Genomic DNA, 19627 nt, shown 5'->3' on the forward strand with positions numbered 1-19627 from the left:
ATGAAAGCATGTGAGAAGTTAAGAGGGGAACTTCTAACAATTCATAGACATCTGAAACATGACACAGGACTACACATTCATTTTATCCAAGAGCTCACAAGACAATAAGGTCAGAAACAACTGGTTTCATCTTTAACAATGTGTATTTTTTTTCAGATCATATGCGTTTCATGTCAAATTTTAATCAGAAGAGTAATTAGCAACTGAAGCTGTCAAATAAAAGTATTGGCGTTCCCTCTGAAATGTTGTGGAGAAGTATTAAGTAACATAAAATGGAAATACTCCAGTTAACTACAATTACCTAAAAAATATACAGTACTTGAATAAATGTACATAGTTACATTATAGCAGACCTCTCAAAAATCACAACACATGTACTGTATGCTGAGTTGGCCTCTATTAGTCTTCTCTATGCATCTACAGACTGAAATATCCATTAAAAAGTAACCTTTAATGTGATTTAGGCAGAGTCTGTAACAGGTAGATTAATGTCACATGTTCATGTCACCGAATGTAATCTGCGTGACATAAATCCTCTTTTCGTTTGTCCACAACTGTTTGTATGTAAGATTATTTCCTTTGGGTTTATTAAATACCTGCAGTCCTCACGCAGAACAGCAGCGAGCCTCTAAACGGAGCTCCGTGCTTCAGCTGTAACTTCATTAATTATTTAAATCTCCTGATACGGTGACGGGATCAGTCAGGACATTTTTATTTGCGGGAGAAGATCAGACGATTGGCAGTGTGTGTGTGTGTGTGTGTGTGTATTTTTTTAACTGAGTGTACTTAGTTGGTTTACTATCACATTAATGACTATGAAAGAACAACATCAGAAAATTAGAATAAACATCATTTTATAATTACTTATGTACAGTTCTGTGGATAAAGTGAGAATTCAATTATAAGAAGAAATCCCAGGAATTGCAGAAAAAGAACGATATATTCCAGAGAAATAATCATTTTAAAATTTTGAAATCCCTCGGCACATTGAGAGACAGAGGGTAATTTATATTGACATAGATGATCAGTACTGTTGAAACCTTCAAAAAAAAAAAAGCAACAAAAGATTGATGTTTCACCACTTTATACTTAACTGGAGGAGAGATGGGAGAGGAGAGAGCACCCGGGGGAAGTAGAGGAGGCAGGGGAACAATTTGAGTGACAAGAGAAATGTGGAAAAGAAAGAAAAGAAAAGAAACAGAAAGGAGATAGTGATTAGGGAGGGGGGAGAGTGAAGTGGAGAGCAAGACTAGAGAGAACAAGTCAGGAGGTTGGAGGAGACAAGAAAAGAACAGAAAAAAAGGAGAAGTAAGGGAATGAGAGGAGATGAACGAGGAGAGTAGATGGAAGTAGACAGAGGTGAGCGAGGGGTCATTCAAACAGGGAATTAATCATTTTGACAGCCTATCTGTCTCCCTCTCTCTGCCACGCACACGTACACACACACACACACACACACACACACATGCACACACATCATATACTCTCCTTCAACAACTTAAGCACTTATCAGCATAGAGACTCACATTACAAAATAAGACGCAGATGCAGCAGTGTGAGTGTGATGCTAACACAGTATTATTTTGATCATAGACTATTCATTTTCTGATGGATTAGGGCCAAAAGGATATTCAGCTAATACTAAATTAGCTATGCAGCCATTATGGTGTGTTCAACAGGCATAATTCCACTGTCAGTCAGGCCAGCAGCAGCATTTTTTTCATTTTTTTTGTTATAACTCAGTTGTCTTAAACTGTAGATGAAAACTGAAAGAGGTCTGGGTAACACTTTATATTTAAGCAGTATATAAACATTGAATAGATGGTTTAAAATGGAAATTATATATCTATATCAGTGGAAAAGCTCTACATTGAGAAGACATATCAGTGTGAATCTGCCGCAAGAATGTCTGGACATGATTTAAACAGACTCCCTTTAACTTCAGCCTTAACAAAACCTTCTGAACCAACTGCAGCAGACACTGAAATAGCTCTTCTCGCATGGCTCGCTGTCATATCACTACTTTAAAGTGCTGGCTGTGGCTTTATTTTGTGACTCTGCACTTCACACGCTCACAACTTTGTGTGGTCAGTGTTTAAACCGTAGTCTGTGTATAAAGATGACCGTTATGCAAAGTCAAGCCAAAATGTTGCATTTTTGAGAGCTGCCATCTTGCTCGTGTGATGTCATTTGCAACCAGAGTCTGTGCAGTAGGTTCAGGGGGCGGGATGACTTGCCCCCGGTCAACTTGACAGACAGCCGTCCCACCGCCAACAGCTGAGTAGACCCAGGAGCCATGATGGAAAGGTAAACCAGCCAAAACCAGTTGGTAACTAGTGGCTACAGCTGGTAGTGAATCACAAATAAAAACGTATATTAGCGTCTTCTATTAGAAACTGTGGCGGTCACTTGACTCATCTGCAGCATCTGACAGAGGTTTGAGGGAGGCTGTCAATCATGATGTCACACCCCCTTTTCATATAATAACTGAACAAATAACTGATTAAAAACAAACTTATCAGAAAATGAGCACTTGAACATACACAATGACAGGATAAATGTATTTGATGTGCACTTTGATTTTATAGTATGGACCATGTCCCATCCGTTAACATGGGGGGGGCGGGATTTAGGACCTATACTGCAGCCAGCTACTGGGGACAATTGAGATATTTTGGCTTTACTTTTGGGGAGCTGTCATGTCATCCATCTTTATATACAATCTATGGTTTAAACAGAGCACCAGCTTTCATTCACAGACCACCTGACTTTATAGCTGATACCTGAGTTATAAACACCAAAAATGACTGGACCGGTCCCCATCTCAAGCCTTTATTATATTTATTAAGTGTTTCTATACTGCTTATAAATGCTAAATAGTGGGGGGTTAAAGTAAAGTTTTACTGGTGTAAAATCAGTCTAACCCTCAGTACTTGTGTGGTTTCAGTACTGAAACCACACAACACAGACCAGGGTCCCATTCATTCTAATAGACATGGCGTGATGAACAGTATATTGGCTCTCTTTGCTCAAATTAAATTCTGGCGTTAATTATGGTCACTGGCAGTCACTGGAAATCGGTTCTGCTTGCAGAACATGACAAATTAAAACTTTTCAGTAGAGAAGCTGAAACTACCTACTGTAGTGCAGCTTTAAAGAAAATAATTAGCAGAGCCACATTTTGAAACAGCTCCGAGGTGTTCATGCTGAAATCTTGGCTTCCCAGTTTCTAGCTTTTGCAGAATCTATGACTGTTTTCCAAATTGTGACTTTGTTGCATTAGTTATTTTTTTTTCAGTGCTGGTTGGTTGTTAATAGCGACTGAATCTATGATCTGATAACATCTTAGCTTTGTGAGTTAAAACATCTGCTCCTATTAAAAATAAATAAACTGATTTTCAATAAGTGGGTTCAAAAAAGACCAAAATACCCACGAGACTGTAACCCAAACAGTCCACTGACCTATAAACTTTCAACTGAAAGCCCTTGAGGCAATTTCACATTTGAACAGAGTGGAAAAAAAGCTGTTTGAAGCTTTTCAAGGCCATGAATACCCAAATGCAGTGAATTCAGAGCTCAGAGCTGTATTAATTGTATGAAAAGAGCAAATGTAAAAGGAAGGCCAATATTTATGATGTAAATTCTGCAGATTACAAAGAACAGAGCCTGTTATGGCCTCAGTGATTCAGTCATCCAATAAATAAACAAATAAATAAAGATAATTAAAAAGATGGAGGTACTTACTGCCTAATGAGGGATTTGGATGGAGATGGGGAATTTGTTTTGGATATGAATAAGTACTGGAACACTTATAACCTTCAAAGCTAATAAGCAGATGTTAATAGCCTCACATTGGCTGAAGGTTACATGGGCCAACTGCTCTTCTGAAAGCAATAATCAGATTGATGATTCCCATACACATAATCCCATTAGTGGTACTTTTTACATTAACAATATATCAAATTACTAACGTGTACATGAAAGGATTTTGTAGTGACAAACAGAGAGAATGTTCACCCGTCAGCTCTACAGAGCGTTTCATTATCTCTTTGTTTTAATTTATGGCCCATGGCAGCCTTCTGTGAAAAAGCTCTGATAAGCCCACTGTACACTACCTACCCAGCACCAAACAGCATAGTGACAAAGTCAGTAACTAGCTGGTGAACATAGTAGAGCATTTAACTGTTTATACAATCAAATATTTTAAGAGAGTTGGTGGAGATCAGATCAGAAGTAACAAGAGAACGAATATTGGACATTTACCAGCTGGCCAGAAACACGACTCCAACTGAATGCTAATATTGCTCCATGTCTGCTGAATGCGTAAACAAGCCGCTCTTAGCCAAAAAGTGGACAAATAATATATATTAGCTGGTTGAGAGACCTGCAAATTTTTGCCTTCAAAATCAATATGCTGGCTTTCAAAACTAATGTGCCAACTTCCAAAACCACTATGTTAAGCTATTCAATTGGAAATGTATTGGATTAGGAAGATAACATATTGTTTGTGGAAGTAAGCATACTAGATTTGGAGACACCCACAAGTAATATGCCAACTTCCAAAGTCAGCACACTAGATTTGCTGTAAAACCTGTGCTTCCAAAGTCAGTATGCTTACTTTCATAGACAAACTACCAAAACCAATAAGGAAACTCCACATATGCACACAGAAGTTCAATTTCCAGTATGTTACACGGCAAAAGCAAAAGTTTCCAAAACCAATATATGGATCTGTGTTGTGAATCAGGAATATATTGGATTTGGAAGTTGATTTTGGGAGTCAACATTTCAAAAACAAATTTTGAAATTTCCAAATCAAACATTTAAGAGTTGTTGATCTAGAAGCAGAACTTCTGAATTCAGATTAGGAATGGTGGTGGTCAAATGGTGTAACTTCACCTCCAGGTGTACGTTATCTTCCAAATCCAGTATCTCCTTCCAAAATTACACACTGTGCTTGGAATAACTAAGACTGAAAATGACTGACTTCTAAAAGCATTATGTAGTATTTTCACATCTAGTTTTGGATCTTCCAAATTTCACTGCAAAAAAAATCTTCTGAAATCTATCTGACATTTCAAACAGTAATCCCATGAGCATGTCCTTATCTTGAATTAGGATATGTAGATTTTGGGTTAACACGGTAATTTAACGCAATTGGATTTTGGCACTTCACATCACAAATACAACATGTCTGAAAAAAGCAGCAGTGAACATCTTTTTGGGGTGGGGATTATCCTGGTAAGAGATGCTCAGCCCTGCAGGGTGGTGTCTCTTCATCACGAGTGCATAGCAGAGATCCCCGAGGGGGAGAGTGGTTGAAAATCACCAGCCTCTAGCAGCATAATGCTGTGAAAGAGCAAGCAAAGCAGAGCTTTCTACTCACCGTCCTCCAGCGTGATAATTAAGCCTACAGTGTCAACAGAGGGATAGCCAGAAAGCTTGTCTCTAATAGATACAGACAGAGCAGAGGACTTAAATTAAAACCTCGGCCCTCACTGTGTGCTCATTGGGTTACATGCATTATGCAGTGGCCTATTACAGCCCAGGCCCAGGTGGGACCGATCACTTCTCCTCTTTTAAATATTAGCATTTCATTTCCTTTACTGTTTCTCAGAGGAGCTGAAGCTTTTCCAAACCCATTTCTCTATCTGTCTAAAAGTGTTTCTCCATGTCTCTCAAACTCTCCACACAACCTATTTCCCTCTGTCAATCATTAAAGTTTGTCTAATCTGTCCCCAATTCTCTTTTCATCAGATTTTTAAAAAATCTTCTCCTCATTATTATTCTACCTTTCTGTGTTAGTTCTGCTAATTCTATTTTTCTTGGTCTTATTTCTACTGGGTGTGTGATTGTTTTACTGGCTAATTCCTGATTCTCCGTCTTTGTCAGTATCTGTTTGTCTTTCAATTAATTCCTAGTGTTAGATGTAATGGTGTGTTGGGCTAATGATATGCAGCTCCCTCTCTTTTGGATATCTAGTTAAAATAATAATCCATGACATTAGTATAAATGACACTTCTTCTCTCTCCCATCAGTTTTCTTTATTGTAGCTTCATGTATATCATGATGATTACATATAGCTTCATGTATATCATGATGACATCCTGTCTAGCTCTGTGGAAGTGGGGCATCTTTCTATTCTTGTATCAGGCTCATTTCCCTCTGACTGCCCAAGTAATACATCTCCACTAATTGCAAATTCAACCCTCCAAAGCAGAAAAAAGTTATAAGTTTAACCGAGCAAATTGTATTATTCTTTTGACAAATGACTTTACTGGGAAACACAAATCGACCTTGATTCTCTCTCTCATTGTGTATTTTAGTGTCTTGTTCTCTGCCCAGCTTCTTTTTTGTCTCTCATACCCTTTTATCTTTTGTGCTTTTTTACAATTCTTTTTGTAGGTGATACTTGCCAGTTTCTCCAGTTAAGTAAACCAACAGCAGCTATACGGTTTACTGTCATATTCATTAATATTACGTTTGCTATATAAAAAAATTTCATACTACGTAAATAACATTTAATATAATACAATATGTGTTTTACATCACGCACCTTGGAAAGTTTTACTGTCCTCCCAAGAAAACCATCAGGATCAGTCATTAACCCCCAAAACAATGTTTACTGTATTTACATTAGAAGCCCTCTATTGGCCGTAGTAATTATGACAGGAGAAAAGGAGGACGTCAGATGATGTTATTATATCGCGACAAAGTCTGCGTAGGGAGGAATTCAGGGTGGATGAAGTCAGCATTGTTTTTTAAAACCATGAGCATGATCCTCCCCCAACCTTAACCACGTGGTTGTTGTTGTAACCATGACAATGAATGTCTCCTAACCTCGTAATTTCAACCCAAACCATGATCTTTCCCTAAACCTAACCAAGTGGATTGTGTGCCTAAACCTAACCACATCTTAAACATAGTACATCATAAAATGTATTTCATTTTCAACAGGGTTTTGGAAGGCTCAGACAATCAATTAAACAAAAACTTTATTTGTTCCCAGTCAGGCAATTGGTTGCAGCAGTGAGATGCATACATAAAACACAGGGCCAATAAATACAACACTAAGACCAAAAAACATAAATACACGGTAAAAATACTCAGTTAAAAACATAAGAAACCAAAAAGTGAAACAGTTATGCCAATAGCTACCTTTTACTCCTAGTGTTTAGGAGGGAGATAGCAGAGGGTATAAAGGAGTATTTTCATCTGTTGGTTTTAACCAGTGGAAGTCTGAGGAGGGTACAAGATGGCAGAAACTGAAACTGTTGATGTGGACGATGGGACCAATCAGACAGGATGGATTCTGCTTTCTTATATAACTGTTTGTTGTAAAGAACCTGCAGAGTTTCCTGTGCAGTGCCAATTATTTTGCTGCAGACATTAACCACCTTATTGAGTACATTTTTATGTTTTACCTTGAGAGATTGATACCAGCAAATAAAGGAGAATGTGAGCACAGACTCAATAAAAGGTCGATAAAATACTGTCATCAGGGTCCTGTCAACCTGGAACTTTGAGAGTTTCCTGAAACAAAAGGGACACTGCTGGCTTTTCTTGTCAGTTTATTGTCTAGTGTTGTTCCCAAATACTTGCAGGACTCCACTATTTCTATATGCTGGCCATCAATCACTGTACTGACAGGAAAGGGGTGAGAACGTCTAAAATCAATACACATAAACTTAGTCGTTGGCACATCCAGTACTAAAAACGATTCATGACTCCAATTTGAAAAAAAGTCAACAACAGGACCATGGGAAATTTCCTTGTTGTTTAGCAGGCTCACTATGACTGTATCATCAGTAGACTTCCAGATGTGATGGTTTTCATACATGCTGGGACAGTCATTAGTGTGCAATATGTACAGTAGAGGAGAGAGGACGTATCCTTGGGGAGAGCCAGTGGATGTTACAGACAGCTCGGAAAATTGTCCATTTATGTATGTATGTATGTGTCGTTCTGGAGTGCATGGAGTGACGATGTATTTTCTTGTTTAATTTTCATAGTTTTAAAATTCATATAATGAAACTGTATTAATCAGTGTGCAAATAAGACACACATTTTTGTACAGTCATGGTTCCCAGATGATGTAGCCAATGAGAGTGATTCTCTGTCTTTTCTTTTATTTTCCCTCTTTTTGTGGTTTTAAGTGAAATGTCTAAACAAACTGTTGGATGAACTGCCATCAAATTTGGTGCAGACATTCATTTTGTAATAAATTTAGTGATACCTTAACTTTTCATTTAGTGCCTTCATCAGATCAAAATTTCAATCTGTTCAATGATAACCAAGTACCTGTAAAACTAATGACAAGCCCATCCTCAGCTGTACTTTGTGTTTAGCGCTAATTAGCAAATGTTGGCATGCTAACACACAAAACTAAGATGCTGACAATGATAAAGATTATACCAGTTCACATTGTCATTGTGGGCATGGTAATATGCTAACGTTCATGTTTAGATATGTTAGGTACATTCATGTTCTGTTAGCATGACTGTTGACTCTTAGTCTTGTTTAACCCATCTCTTGCGAGCCCTTGAATTTTATAGAAGTGTAATATTTAATCACAGGTGTACCCCTTTGATACATCTATAGTTCTGGTGGTCCATATTGGCGAGAAAGTGGAGAAACATGAGAACTCTCATGTGTTGAACACTTGAAATGATTGTTGATTATTGGTTCAGTGTTTCCCCTAGAATTTTTTTCATGCCTGGTGGTACACACCGAAAAAACCCTAAAGAGACAAGGCACTCACATCATGTGAAGAGTTTCCCAGGCAACGACACAGAGGTTGACTCACGTTTCAGAACAGTGCTGCACAGAGGCTCCCAAACGCAAATATTTATTGATTTCTGAATGAATGGATATTTGATGTTATTTTTGACATTAAAGAAAAGATCTTTTTGGCCCGGTGGGGCCTCTTGTTGTACAGTTATAGGGGAAACACTGTGGTTGTTTACTTTTCTGTTATCCTGACATAAAGTAACTGCATCTTGATTGTGGTTGGAACCTACCTGCAACATTTAACATTTTATCCATTCAATTAATAATCTCATCCAGTGCAAGCTACTGTACAATGGCCTTGCTCAAGGAAAAATGGCTGATGGAGAACGCTCATGACGAGCACTTCAATGAGAGCATTTACAGATGAAGAGAGACAAACATTCACAGTTGCTCCATTTCACCTCTTTGTCAGCAGGGTTTGAGCCTGCAGGGAATCCTCATTAGATCAGACCATATTTCATGTCCAGTGCCTTAACCACTCAGCCATCACAGCTCTCCTCTTCTTCAGTTGCATCTTTGCCATTATTAATGCCATCTCCATCCTCTCTGCCTTTCACTATAGTCTCTTTTCAATCCACACTTCATTTTCCCATTCTTTTTCAGTTCCTCCATTTTCAATCCCTGCATCCAATCTTGTTCATTTGCGCCACATTTTTCCTTTTCCACCCTCCAATTTTGGCTTTTCTACTTCTTCATAATTCTCTTCTTCCTTCCCACTGTCTTGTCTCTTTCTCTCTATCGACCCTCCTGTCCCTCAGCATTGCCTCTCTCTCCATACATTTGATTTCTTCATGCTTGACAGAAAACAGACCAAGGCTTTGAAGATTTACCTCACGCTGGTTTGGTTTTCTTAGACCACACATCAAACAGCTTTAATCTATTTGTACTCAATTACTTTGAGTGTGTTTGATTTGTTTTCCTCAATCCAGTGCAGGGAGCTCCCACATGCCTTTGCTAAATCCCACCTGCTGTTCAACAACTCCGCCATCGAATGCAGTATTATTAAAAGATGTAGATATCATTTCTAGAGATCTTAGCTTCTGTGCTGCTCATCTGTAGGTGCAGCTGTTCATCCAATGCAATGTTTAAGACATGAATGTAAAAAAACAAAAACACCATTCAGAGAACAATATGAGTTGTGTCTTTACATATCTGATACAACTTTCATTGAGCTTTCCCTTATAGCTGTAGCTGTTACTGATACTGAATAAATCACATGTTGTCCTGATTTTCACTGTTGCTCCTCATACAAGAAGCACTAGTACAAATAGATTTGTTCTAACATGTAACATACTAATGAAGAGAATTTGTCCCATTTACCAGTCTTCTCATATTTATAATTTTCTCTGCACAAACAAAATTCAAAAAGTAGTCCAGGCCTGTTACACGAATCATGTACAGATGTCTTTCTCCACAAATACTCCACACAAACATCATTTGAAATGAATATTCTGTTCCTAATATCAGTCTATCACTCCATCAGCTCCACACTTGACAGTGTAACATTGGGTGGTTCAGGACATCATGCTTGGGGAGGTTATAAAATTCGGTGAAAAACAAACAACATCCAAAACAAAAAAACAGGTGGAAAGGAGGTCATGACACACAGGTTCAATAGGCTCCTGTGATCAGACATCTCCCACATAACAGGCAGAATATTGAGTTATAACCAGTCTGATGTGTGTAGAGGTGTGTGTGTGGTTTGTAGCAGCCTGATGTCATCTGCACATGATATAACAGAAGTAAACACAGTGGACCATCATGCGTAATGACACTACGTTCAGACGTGGCACTTGTCAAATCAGAAGCTGCTGATTTATCAACATATCTGTTCTGTTGCCTTCAGATGCTGCAGGGATTTTATGAGCTGGAGGAGAAGCTTCTCATGCAGAACTCAGCACAACCCATTTTCCACCAAAATATTAAAAACTGGCTTTGCGTTGCTTCATTTGAATGAACCTTCCCTCTGTGTGTTGCTCTCCTCCGCCCTGCGCTTGAACCGGTTGTTGCCCTGCACATGAAAACAGAGCCCAGTTATGTTTAATAGTACACTGCTATTGGTAGCTACATGAACATGTAGACAGGAGTTCAACTTAAAGCCATTTTCACGTGGCGCACATGCAGTTTACACAAATAACTGTGGAAGATTTACCATGAAAAATCTCCCAAACAGTATTGATGCCTGATTCTAGACAGGTAGACAAAAGCAGACTAGCTGGCGAACATCTATCTTTTGCTAGCAGATTTGATTTTTGAACAGCTAGCTTAAGAAGCTATTGTTAGCTCTATGGGTTGGTTGAAAGCATCCCTGGCTGATGTAATGTTTTGAAAAAGACATGGAAATGAAGATGTTCTTGTAGTTAAACCATAAGCATAATAAGAAAAGATGTATCTGACTTAATTCATTCTGTTGTAATTCTTTTTGGCTTCTTAGCTTTCATACTAGGATGAGCAAGCATTCTCAAACACCAAGTTTCACTTTTAATATTACAAAAGCTTTTAGAATGAGGACTAACCAATGTATTTTGCAAATGTTACACTGTCCTGGATAAGAAGTTTCTGGAGTGTTACTTCCTCATAACTAACAAAGCCAGATGGCTGCTAAAGTTACCCTGAACTCTGATGTAGTAGCATCCAGGACCAGCTTCATCACAGTGCTGCACTACTTCACAGTGGATGTGCTTTTCTTTAAACATAACCTGTAACACTATAAGTTAATGTAGTAAAAAACAAAAAAAAAAAAACTAGGTAGCTGCATGGACATGACAACAACACTGTTTAATCCATCCATCAACTTTTGCTCTTGTATTTTTGTTTTTGGAAAGGTTACAAAAAACTTCATGACCTTCCAAACTCTCTGTATATCACTGTCACTACAGACACATGCCTAGTTACAGTTTCTGACTGGGCAGTAGCTGTTCAGTGGTGCAGTTTAGTGAACTGTATTTTTTGGAAAAATTTTCAGTTCAGATGTTTTGTTGCATCCGACTTATTGGAACACCCTCATGAGCGAGCTAAACAGAAAAAAAAATAGGAGAGGCTTAGGATAAGAATATGAAAATGTTCTTGCATGAGGCCCAATCTTATGAAAAAAAAAAAATCTCTATACTATTAAGTATGTCATAGGAAAGTGCTTGCCTCTGTGCTGCCTGTAACTGAACCTGTTGTTGAGTGACGTAGAAGGGTGAAAATCATTCAGTCATTTTTAGATTCTAAATCCTTAGCCTCTTTTAAAATAATGTTGTGCTTTTCGTTAAGGATTATGCTGTCAATTGATTCCAGGCTGGTGAGTAATATTTTAATTTCATACTACCCCAGCAGTGGCATGCTACAATTAAACTGGGGCTGAGTGCTTTCTCCTCATTTATTATATACAAACAGCAGTAATGAATATGTGAATGCAGCGAATGTCATATAATATGTATGATGAATATGGTTGGCATGCGGGTATAGAGCATTAATGCTTTATGTGTTGCCAGGGGCGTTGTGAGGAACTGACAACATGTGGTTCTGGGGCCATATGAGTAACAGGAATAGCTGTTTTAATCTTCACAAACAGATTCACTTTACTTGTTATTGGCAGTAAATATAGAGGAACTTTATCTTTTATAACAGGACAAAGCAAAGCACAAGGACGCTGCATTGAATACAAAGGGACAGAGCAAACAATACATTACTCTATTGATACATTCAATCCTGTTTAGAAAAATAAGGATGTTGCATACAGTGTATAACGGCACTGAATCTGTGTGGAGGTGAGGTGGGAAAAGAAAGTAGCGACTCTTATGTGGCTGAGAGTCCTGTCAATCAAGCAGAGGCACATCCAGAGAAATCATTAGCTACTGTGGCTCTAACCTTTTGAGGAAACACTGTATCAACTTTGTTTTTCTAGAGTGAAGTTTTTTGATTTGTTTGATTTGTGCATCCTGTGCACAGGAATTAACTAGCAGGATCTCAATTCCCTTTAGATTTGCATTGAGATTCTGAATAAATAAATGCATTTTTACAAAGAAAAATCTCACCCACATTCATGTTTTCTTCTTTCTTTTTTTGTTTGTCTGGTTTGTTTGTTGGCTTTTCGTCTGTGTGTGAAGCAGGCCCTTCAACAGGACCGTAGAAAAATCTAAATAGGCCCATAACCATCACTTTAATTTATATCAGTATTGCATTGCATATCTGTTTTTCCAAGACTATTTAAGATAGCACTATTTAAGTTGAATACCACTCTTATTATTATTATTCTTTGCACTCCAGTCCTTATACACACTATGCAACTGTTTTAATCATTTTTAATCATTCAACTATGCCCACTTTTTACTTACTGCCCTTTACTTATTTTTTTTTTTTACTTATGTGCCTTTTTTGGTCACTTATAAAGTTGAGTTGGCTCTGAGTCTAAGCATTTCATTATTGGTAATGATGTTATCAAATATATGACAATAAAACTTGAAACATATTGGTTTAGATGTTCATTTATGATACATGAACAAACAAAAAAAACATGACCACCAAGGGAGATGTCACTCAGCAATTCTTTTGTCCTGCCTACAGCATACATTGCCTCTTGCTTTAGTTGATTTTATACTAAGCATAACATAACATTAATATCAGGGGAACAAGTGAAGCAGAACTGTTCTCTTGTACCATAATTAGGCCGAGAAAATCAGCTCACTAAAGTCTCCATGAAAGACATTTAAAAAAGAGGTTGCAGCAGACCTAGTCATACATCACAGCACATGCCACTGTTTCCATTCTCTTCCATTCTGCATTTAATCAGTAGACAAAGCTGGTATAGTTCTGTAACTTGGCAATGGTGTTGCTGCGGCTGGGGGCAATGCAATTAGCCATGTTAAAAAAAAGGGGGGCTCATTAAAACACTTTGGATAAAAGTGTCCAGAAGTAGCATATGTTACACTTATGAATAAATAATAATATGGATTATAATAATAATAGCAACTTTTACTGAATTTTCTAAAGTTATAAAAAAGTATGAAGTTTAATGTATTTTTAGTGCATGGTTGCTATGCTCTAGTGTTTTCTTAATACTTCACTATAAAGCTAAAACTAACAAAAATCAATATGACCCCACTGTAAACAAGACTAAGGCCCTGTTCACACCTGGCGTTAACATGCGCCCCCACATGCGTCTTGAGTGACCACTTGTGATCGGATCTCACTTCCCCGCTCCATATGCAAATAAACATGTACATCATTTCCGTTTGCAAAGACCAAACTCATTGTTGTTTTCAACCGGTGTAAGGACTGGGGCTCCGTCCAAAGCTGTGTTCAACTTGTTTGATAACAGGATAAACCAATATACAATGCATTCTGTGCACCCTCATGAAAATCAGATGCCTGTCCCATTGTGTCCCCCATTAATTAATGTTCTGTGTTCTTCTACACATCCAGCAGGTCAGCTGTTACACACACAGTCCAGGTTCATACTGTTTGGAGTAAAGCAGCCGTCCTCCTGAGAAATCCTGAGCTAATTTTGTTGAGCAGCGCAGCAAAACTAAAAACTCCAAACAGTATGAACCTGCACTGTGTGTTTAACAGCTGACCTATTGGATGTGTAGGGGAACACAGAACGTTAATTAACATCAGATCCTGACCGATGTTGTTGGCATGTCGGAGATTTAAATAATCAATGAAGTTACGCTGCTGTGCCTCGTGCGTAAATGCACACAGCGTCTCTGAATGGAGAGACGCAGCTGCGAGGAGATCACTACACAAACAAGTTGATCACAGCTTTGGATGGAGGGTACACAGACCCCCTGTCCTCCCACCGGTTAAAAACAACAACAAATGTGTTTGTGACGTACGTGTTTATTGGCATATTGAGCGCGGAAGTGAGATCCAATCACAAGTGGTCACTCAAGACGCATGTGAAGATGCATGTTAATACCAGGTGTAAACAGACGTACTGAGAGCTGTCCACTTATGATCGGAATACCTGAGATGCATGTTAATGCCAGGTGTAAACAGGGCTTAAGAGTCTACAGCTGCTCTGTAAACTGTGCTAGAGGCTGGGTTAGGCTAAACTAGCATTACGCTTAACACTAACGTGAGCATAACAACGTACAACAAAGAAGTTTAGGATATTAGCATGCTAACATTAGTGACTTAACATTAAACACAATTACAGGTGATAAGATTGATTGGTTTTTCAGTTACTTAGTTATTAACCAAAGTAAATTGAAATTTTGACCTGATAGCATCAGACAAAAATTCAGGGGAACACCAAATTTACCAAATTACAATTCATCCTGTGAGAAATGCCCTTAATAAATTTCATGGCAGTCTGTTCAATTTTACACTGAACTAAAAAAGTTGTTACTGTGTGTTCAGACAGAAGGTGAAGTGTATTTTAGACGTAGTATGATTACATACAAAGTCGATGCAAAGATGCAATTAGATGTGAATTTGCCTGGGTTGGTGCAAATTTATGCAAACTTGAAATGTTTCAACTTGAGCAAAAAATTTGTTTCTATAGCTTACTTAATGTACTGAGATGAGAGGAAAAAGGAGACAGCAGGGAGATAACAATTAACTGGAGTCTCTGGTGAGTTCTGAGTCAGAAGCTGAGCTGAACACAAACACACAGACATGGTCGGTGCATCTGTTGCTAGTTGGTGTTTTGGCTGTTTGGGGTGAATAAACACACATGGTCCAGTGGCCAAAGACACGTAAATGGTGGTGAAGACCCACTGGAAGTAAACAAATCGCATAACCTCACCTCTGCCGCTCCTCACTTATCACTATGGATGTGTCAACACAGGCTGACAAGGACGCAGAGATATTTAGGTCACAATCTCACTCAGGCACAGCATGTGTTTCCTGGTAATATTTGAGTTTTAGCAGATTCCAAACGGGTTATATGTTTGGAATCAGTCACATTTGACTCTGACACCATGGATCACTAGGAGATCTTTGCTGTTTTATTGTACTTTCATCATGTGATTTGTCTTTGTCCCCATAGTCCGGGAGGGAGGGGTCATATAGTGGTGGAATTTATGAAACTGCAATTATTATTCTCTCCTCCACCGACATCTTCCTGGCACTTCCTGGTCCAGCACCAAATCCCTTGGTCAGTTTCACTGCATCACTTCTGGGGGAATTTTGCTTCCATTTGCATAAAGTTTAAATTTTCCTTTTTTTTAACACCACTGATCAGTCCAATGGATGTATTAAAGACCCCATGAAATGGAGGTCTTTAGCTTTAAAACAGCAGCAGTTCTCCTTGGTACACCTGCATGCAGTTTTACATGGCAGATAGGTTGTTCCAAGCATCTTGGAGAACTTGCTGTAGTCCTTCTGTGGGCAAGTAAAGTTTATTTATATAGCACTTATTTATATAGCATTATTCCACTTAAGATGTTCCATTCCTCCTATGCTCTGCCTATCAGCAATGCCCAAGCTATGCTTACGTACCTTAAAGAAAATGATGTGGACACAGTCTTCCCAAAGCTGACAAAACTCCTCAAAATATATGCTACATTGTCAGTGAGAACTGCATGAGTGGAGTAGTCATTCTTCAAATTAAAGCTGATCAAGAGCCAGCTTAGAAACAGACGCTCTCAGATCTTCTGCTGTTGTCCATTGAGAGAGACGTCCCAGTTGACTATAATGATTTACAAACTTATGGCCAAAAGAGTTTTTCCTTTTATTTCAGCAATCTTGCTTCTCATTTTCCTGACAAGACTGCTCAAAACAGCTAATTCTCAAAATGTTCCAAGGTGTTACTACAGATGTGTTGTGATAAATAAACATTAAAGTATTACTCATTCCCTGTAAATTGTATTACAGGGATGTTTGCAGAATAAATGTTTAAAAAGTAAATCCTTTTTAAAATAGAGGTGTTGTTTTCCTTATATTCTGAATCACCCTATAAAACTGTAATCTAAGTTTGGGATGTATTATTTTTATCGAACATGCATCACTGTTCTCTGCTGCTGGGAGCTCATTTCAGGTGGCCTTGGTATTTTTTCACCCCTGCACCTCCATCTTTATAACAATATAGTTATCAATCTGTTGCAATGGTATCAGAGTAGTATTAAAATTACAGCCATCATATCATAAACGCCCATTCCTCTCTGTCTCTTCCTCTGCAGATGGGAGGCACCATGTACAACACGGGGAAGCATGTGTCCCTGCGGCCCGACAAAGCCCACCTGGTAAACATCTCAGGGGGCCCGCTGGGTTACAGCTACAGGCTGGAGGAAGTCCGCCTCCACTTTGGGAGCGAAGACTCCCAGGGTTCAGAGCACCTCCTCAACGGACAGGGCTTTCCTGGAGAGGTGAGATGCAAGACAGAGATGACACATAAAAAACACACTCATGCATGAATACATCCACATTAGTAACAGAGCAACGGATACTAACAGGCTGATAAGATAGTTGCAGATAGTAATTTTGGTATCTTATTATGATTAATGACTCAGTTACAATATACAGAGATACACACATGCACACATAGAGTACATTATTGTGAAGCAGTCATCTCTCATTGAGAGGTAAACTTTTCATGTGAACAATCTTGTTCTCAAAGTTAACTTCATAGCTTGTTATCCACCTTGAAACGAATTCAAACTAAGTTGTCAAAATTGGAACAGCAAATGTGTTCTTGTCTCTGTGGAGTTTGGGGCTCTTTGGATAGTCTCTGAGCTTTTCTGTTGATACTGTAACTAGACAGTGATCTCAACATTTGAAATGCTTCTCTCTCTTGTTATGCAGATTGGGTTTGTGGTTCGACATCTGTATGACGCAGAACTCTTCTGGTGGCAGAAGTAATGTCATTTGTTGAGTCAAAATTCATTGGGCAAAGCCAAAGAACCAAAACTTTTTCAGCTACTGTGAATAAAAGGATGAGGCTAAGTTTATGAAGCCAACTAGCAAACAGAATCCATCTGGACTAAATACTCTGGGTTGATTTACTCTCTCAGAAAATGGTGGATTGCTCACCAATTTTGTGAGTGAGTTGCTACCCCAAGTGAAAAAGTGTCTTGGGCTCTTGTTCACAAGTCAGGATATGATGACAGTTCTTTTGATGCAGCAATATTGAGGGCATTGTACTAGAATTCAATGGTGAAGAGTGACCTGAGCCTGAGGGTGAAGCCCTTGGTTTACCAGACGTACTACATTCCAACTCTCACCTATGAGCTTTGGGTAGTGATAGAAAGAATGAGATCATGGACAAGGGCAGTTTCCTTTGCAGGGTGGCTGGGCTCACCATGAGAAATAAGAGACATCAGAGTGTAACCAGTTAAGGAGAAATAGATGCCTCCTTGAAGTATACCTTTTTAAAGTTTTTCTGGGTACATCCAACTGGGAGGAGAACCAGGGGTAGACCCAGAACACTCTTGAGGGATTATACATCCCATCTGGTCTGGGAAGGTGTTGGGATCCACCAGGAAGAGTTGCTGGGTTGTGGCTAGATAGAAGGATGTCAACCTTGCTTCCACCACCCACAAGATAAGCAGCAGAGGACAGATGGACTTTTAGAAAAGACGGTAGCACAATTTGCAGCAGTAGCACTTATGAGAGCCGTGAGAGTGAACCAAAACAGTAAAGTTGGTAAAGCGGTTGGTGCTACAGTCATGATACTTTTGTCTTTGCTCCTGACAGAGTCATAATTAGGCTACCTCAGCCATTAGGGGTCCTCGTCAGGTAAATGTAAAAATAATGTCATCTTATAGGCATTTGAACAAACAACCAGTGCTACTGTTTTTCTGGCGAGGACAGTCAAGAACAAATTAAAATAGGCCAGGTTGTTTGAAAGATGACTATATTTAGAAATAAGCTTCACAAGTATTTTTCAAAAAAAGTACCTTTAGTTACTTAGTTTATCAATAACATGGACAGCACAGAGAATTTGTGTATTGTATACCCAAGTCTTAAGGCCTAGTCACGTGCTAGCATCTTCAATAACTTTTCATTGAATAAAATGAAACCTGAGAACAAAATGCTAGAGGGAGTGAACATCCCAGTACAGCCAAAAACAGAAAGAATTGTGATTGTGATTGACTAGCACTAGCATGTCCTGGCTAGCTAGTGTGTTAGCCGTTAGCTCACCAGCTACATTAGTTAGTGAGTAGGAATTACATCGACAAGCTTCTACAAGCACATATTTTGTGGAAACGTGCAGATTAATTTTGCTGTGTTGATTTCTGGTGTGATAAGGCCTTAGATAGTAATTTCATTATATATGTAAATATATTTTTTTTTAATTCATTTTTGCAACAAAATGAAAACATAACATTGTTACAGTAATCACAACCATAAAGAGTTGTGCTGAAGTCACTCTCGTTCATCTTGTCATGCTTTGTGTCATGTGTCTCTCTTTCAGGTCCAGCTGATCCATTATAACCAGGACCTGTATGCCAACTACACTGAAGCAGCTAAGAGTCCTCATGGCATCGCTGTGGTCTCCATTTTCATAAAGGTCAGCATATCCAGCATAAAATCAGATGTGTATTATGGATTGTCATTATACTAATGCAAGGATGGCAATACAGGAAAAAAATGAATTCACTGTTTTAGTCCTTAGGTCACTTGCTACTTGTGTTTTACTGCATTGTGTGAGTTTGTATGTGTGTGTGTGTTTGTGTTTGTGTGTGTGTGTTGTACTGTGGTTTTTGATGAATATTTGATCCCCCTCTCTCTCTCAGCTCTCTGAAAACTCCAACGCCTTCCTCAACCGCATGCTCAATAGAGACACCATCACCAGAATCAACTACAAACGTAAGACACACACACACACACACTTTCTCTCTCACACACACTGCCTCCCCCTTTGTTTTGTTCCTAGACAAGTAATAATTCTGCTTTGAACATCTAC

General features: G+C 38.7%; 1 protein-coding gene across 1 annotated transcript in view; it reads left to right on the forward strand.

Annotated features, from left to right (window-relative positions):
* Positions 1–19627, forward strand: part of LOC122966106 (carbonic anhydrase-related protein 10-like) — a 95092-nt gene that overhangs the window by 63384 nt on the left and 12081 nt on the right. Inside the window, exons 4-6 of the mRNA XM_044330091.1 lie at positions 16902–17087; positions 19136–19231; positions 19458–19530. Coding sequence (XP_044186026.1) covers positions 16902–17087; positions 19136–19231; positions 19458–19530 — 355 coding nt within the window. The remainder of the gene's footprint in view (positions 1–16901; positions 17088–19135; positions 19232–19457; positions 19531–19627) is intronic.

Source organism: Thunnus albacares, chromosome 17 (genome assembly GCF_914725855.1).
Source record: "Thunnus albacares chromosome 17, fThuAlb1.1, whole genome shotgun sequence".
Classification (NCBI taxonomy): Eukaryota; Metazoa; Chordata; class Actinopteri; order Scombriformes; family Scombridae; genus Thunnus; species Thunnus albacares.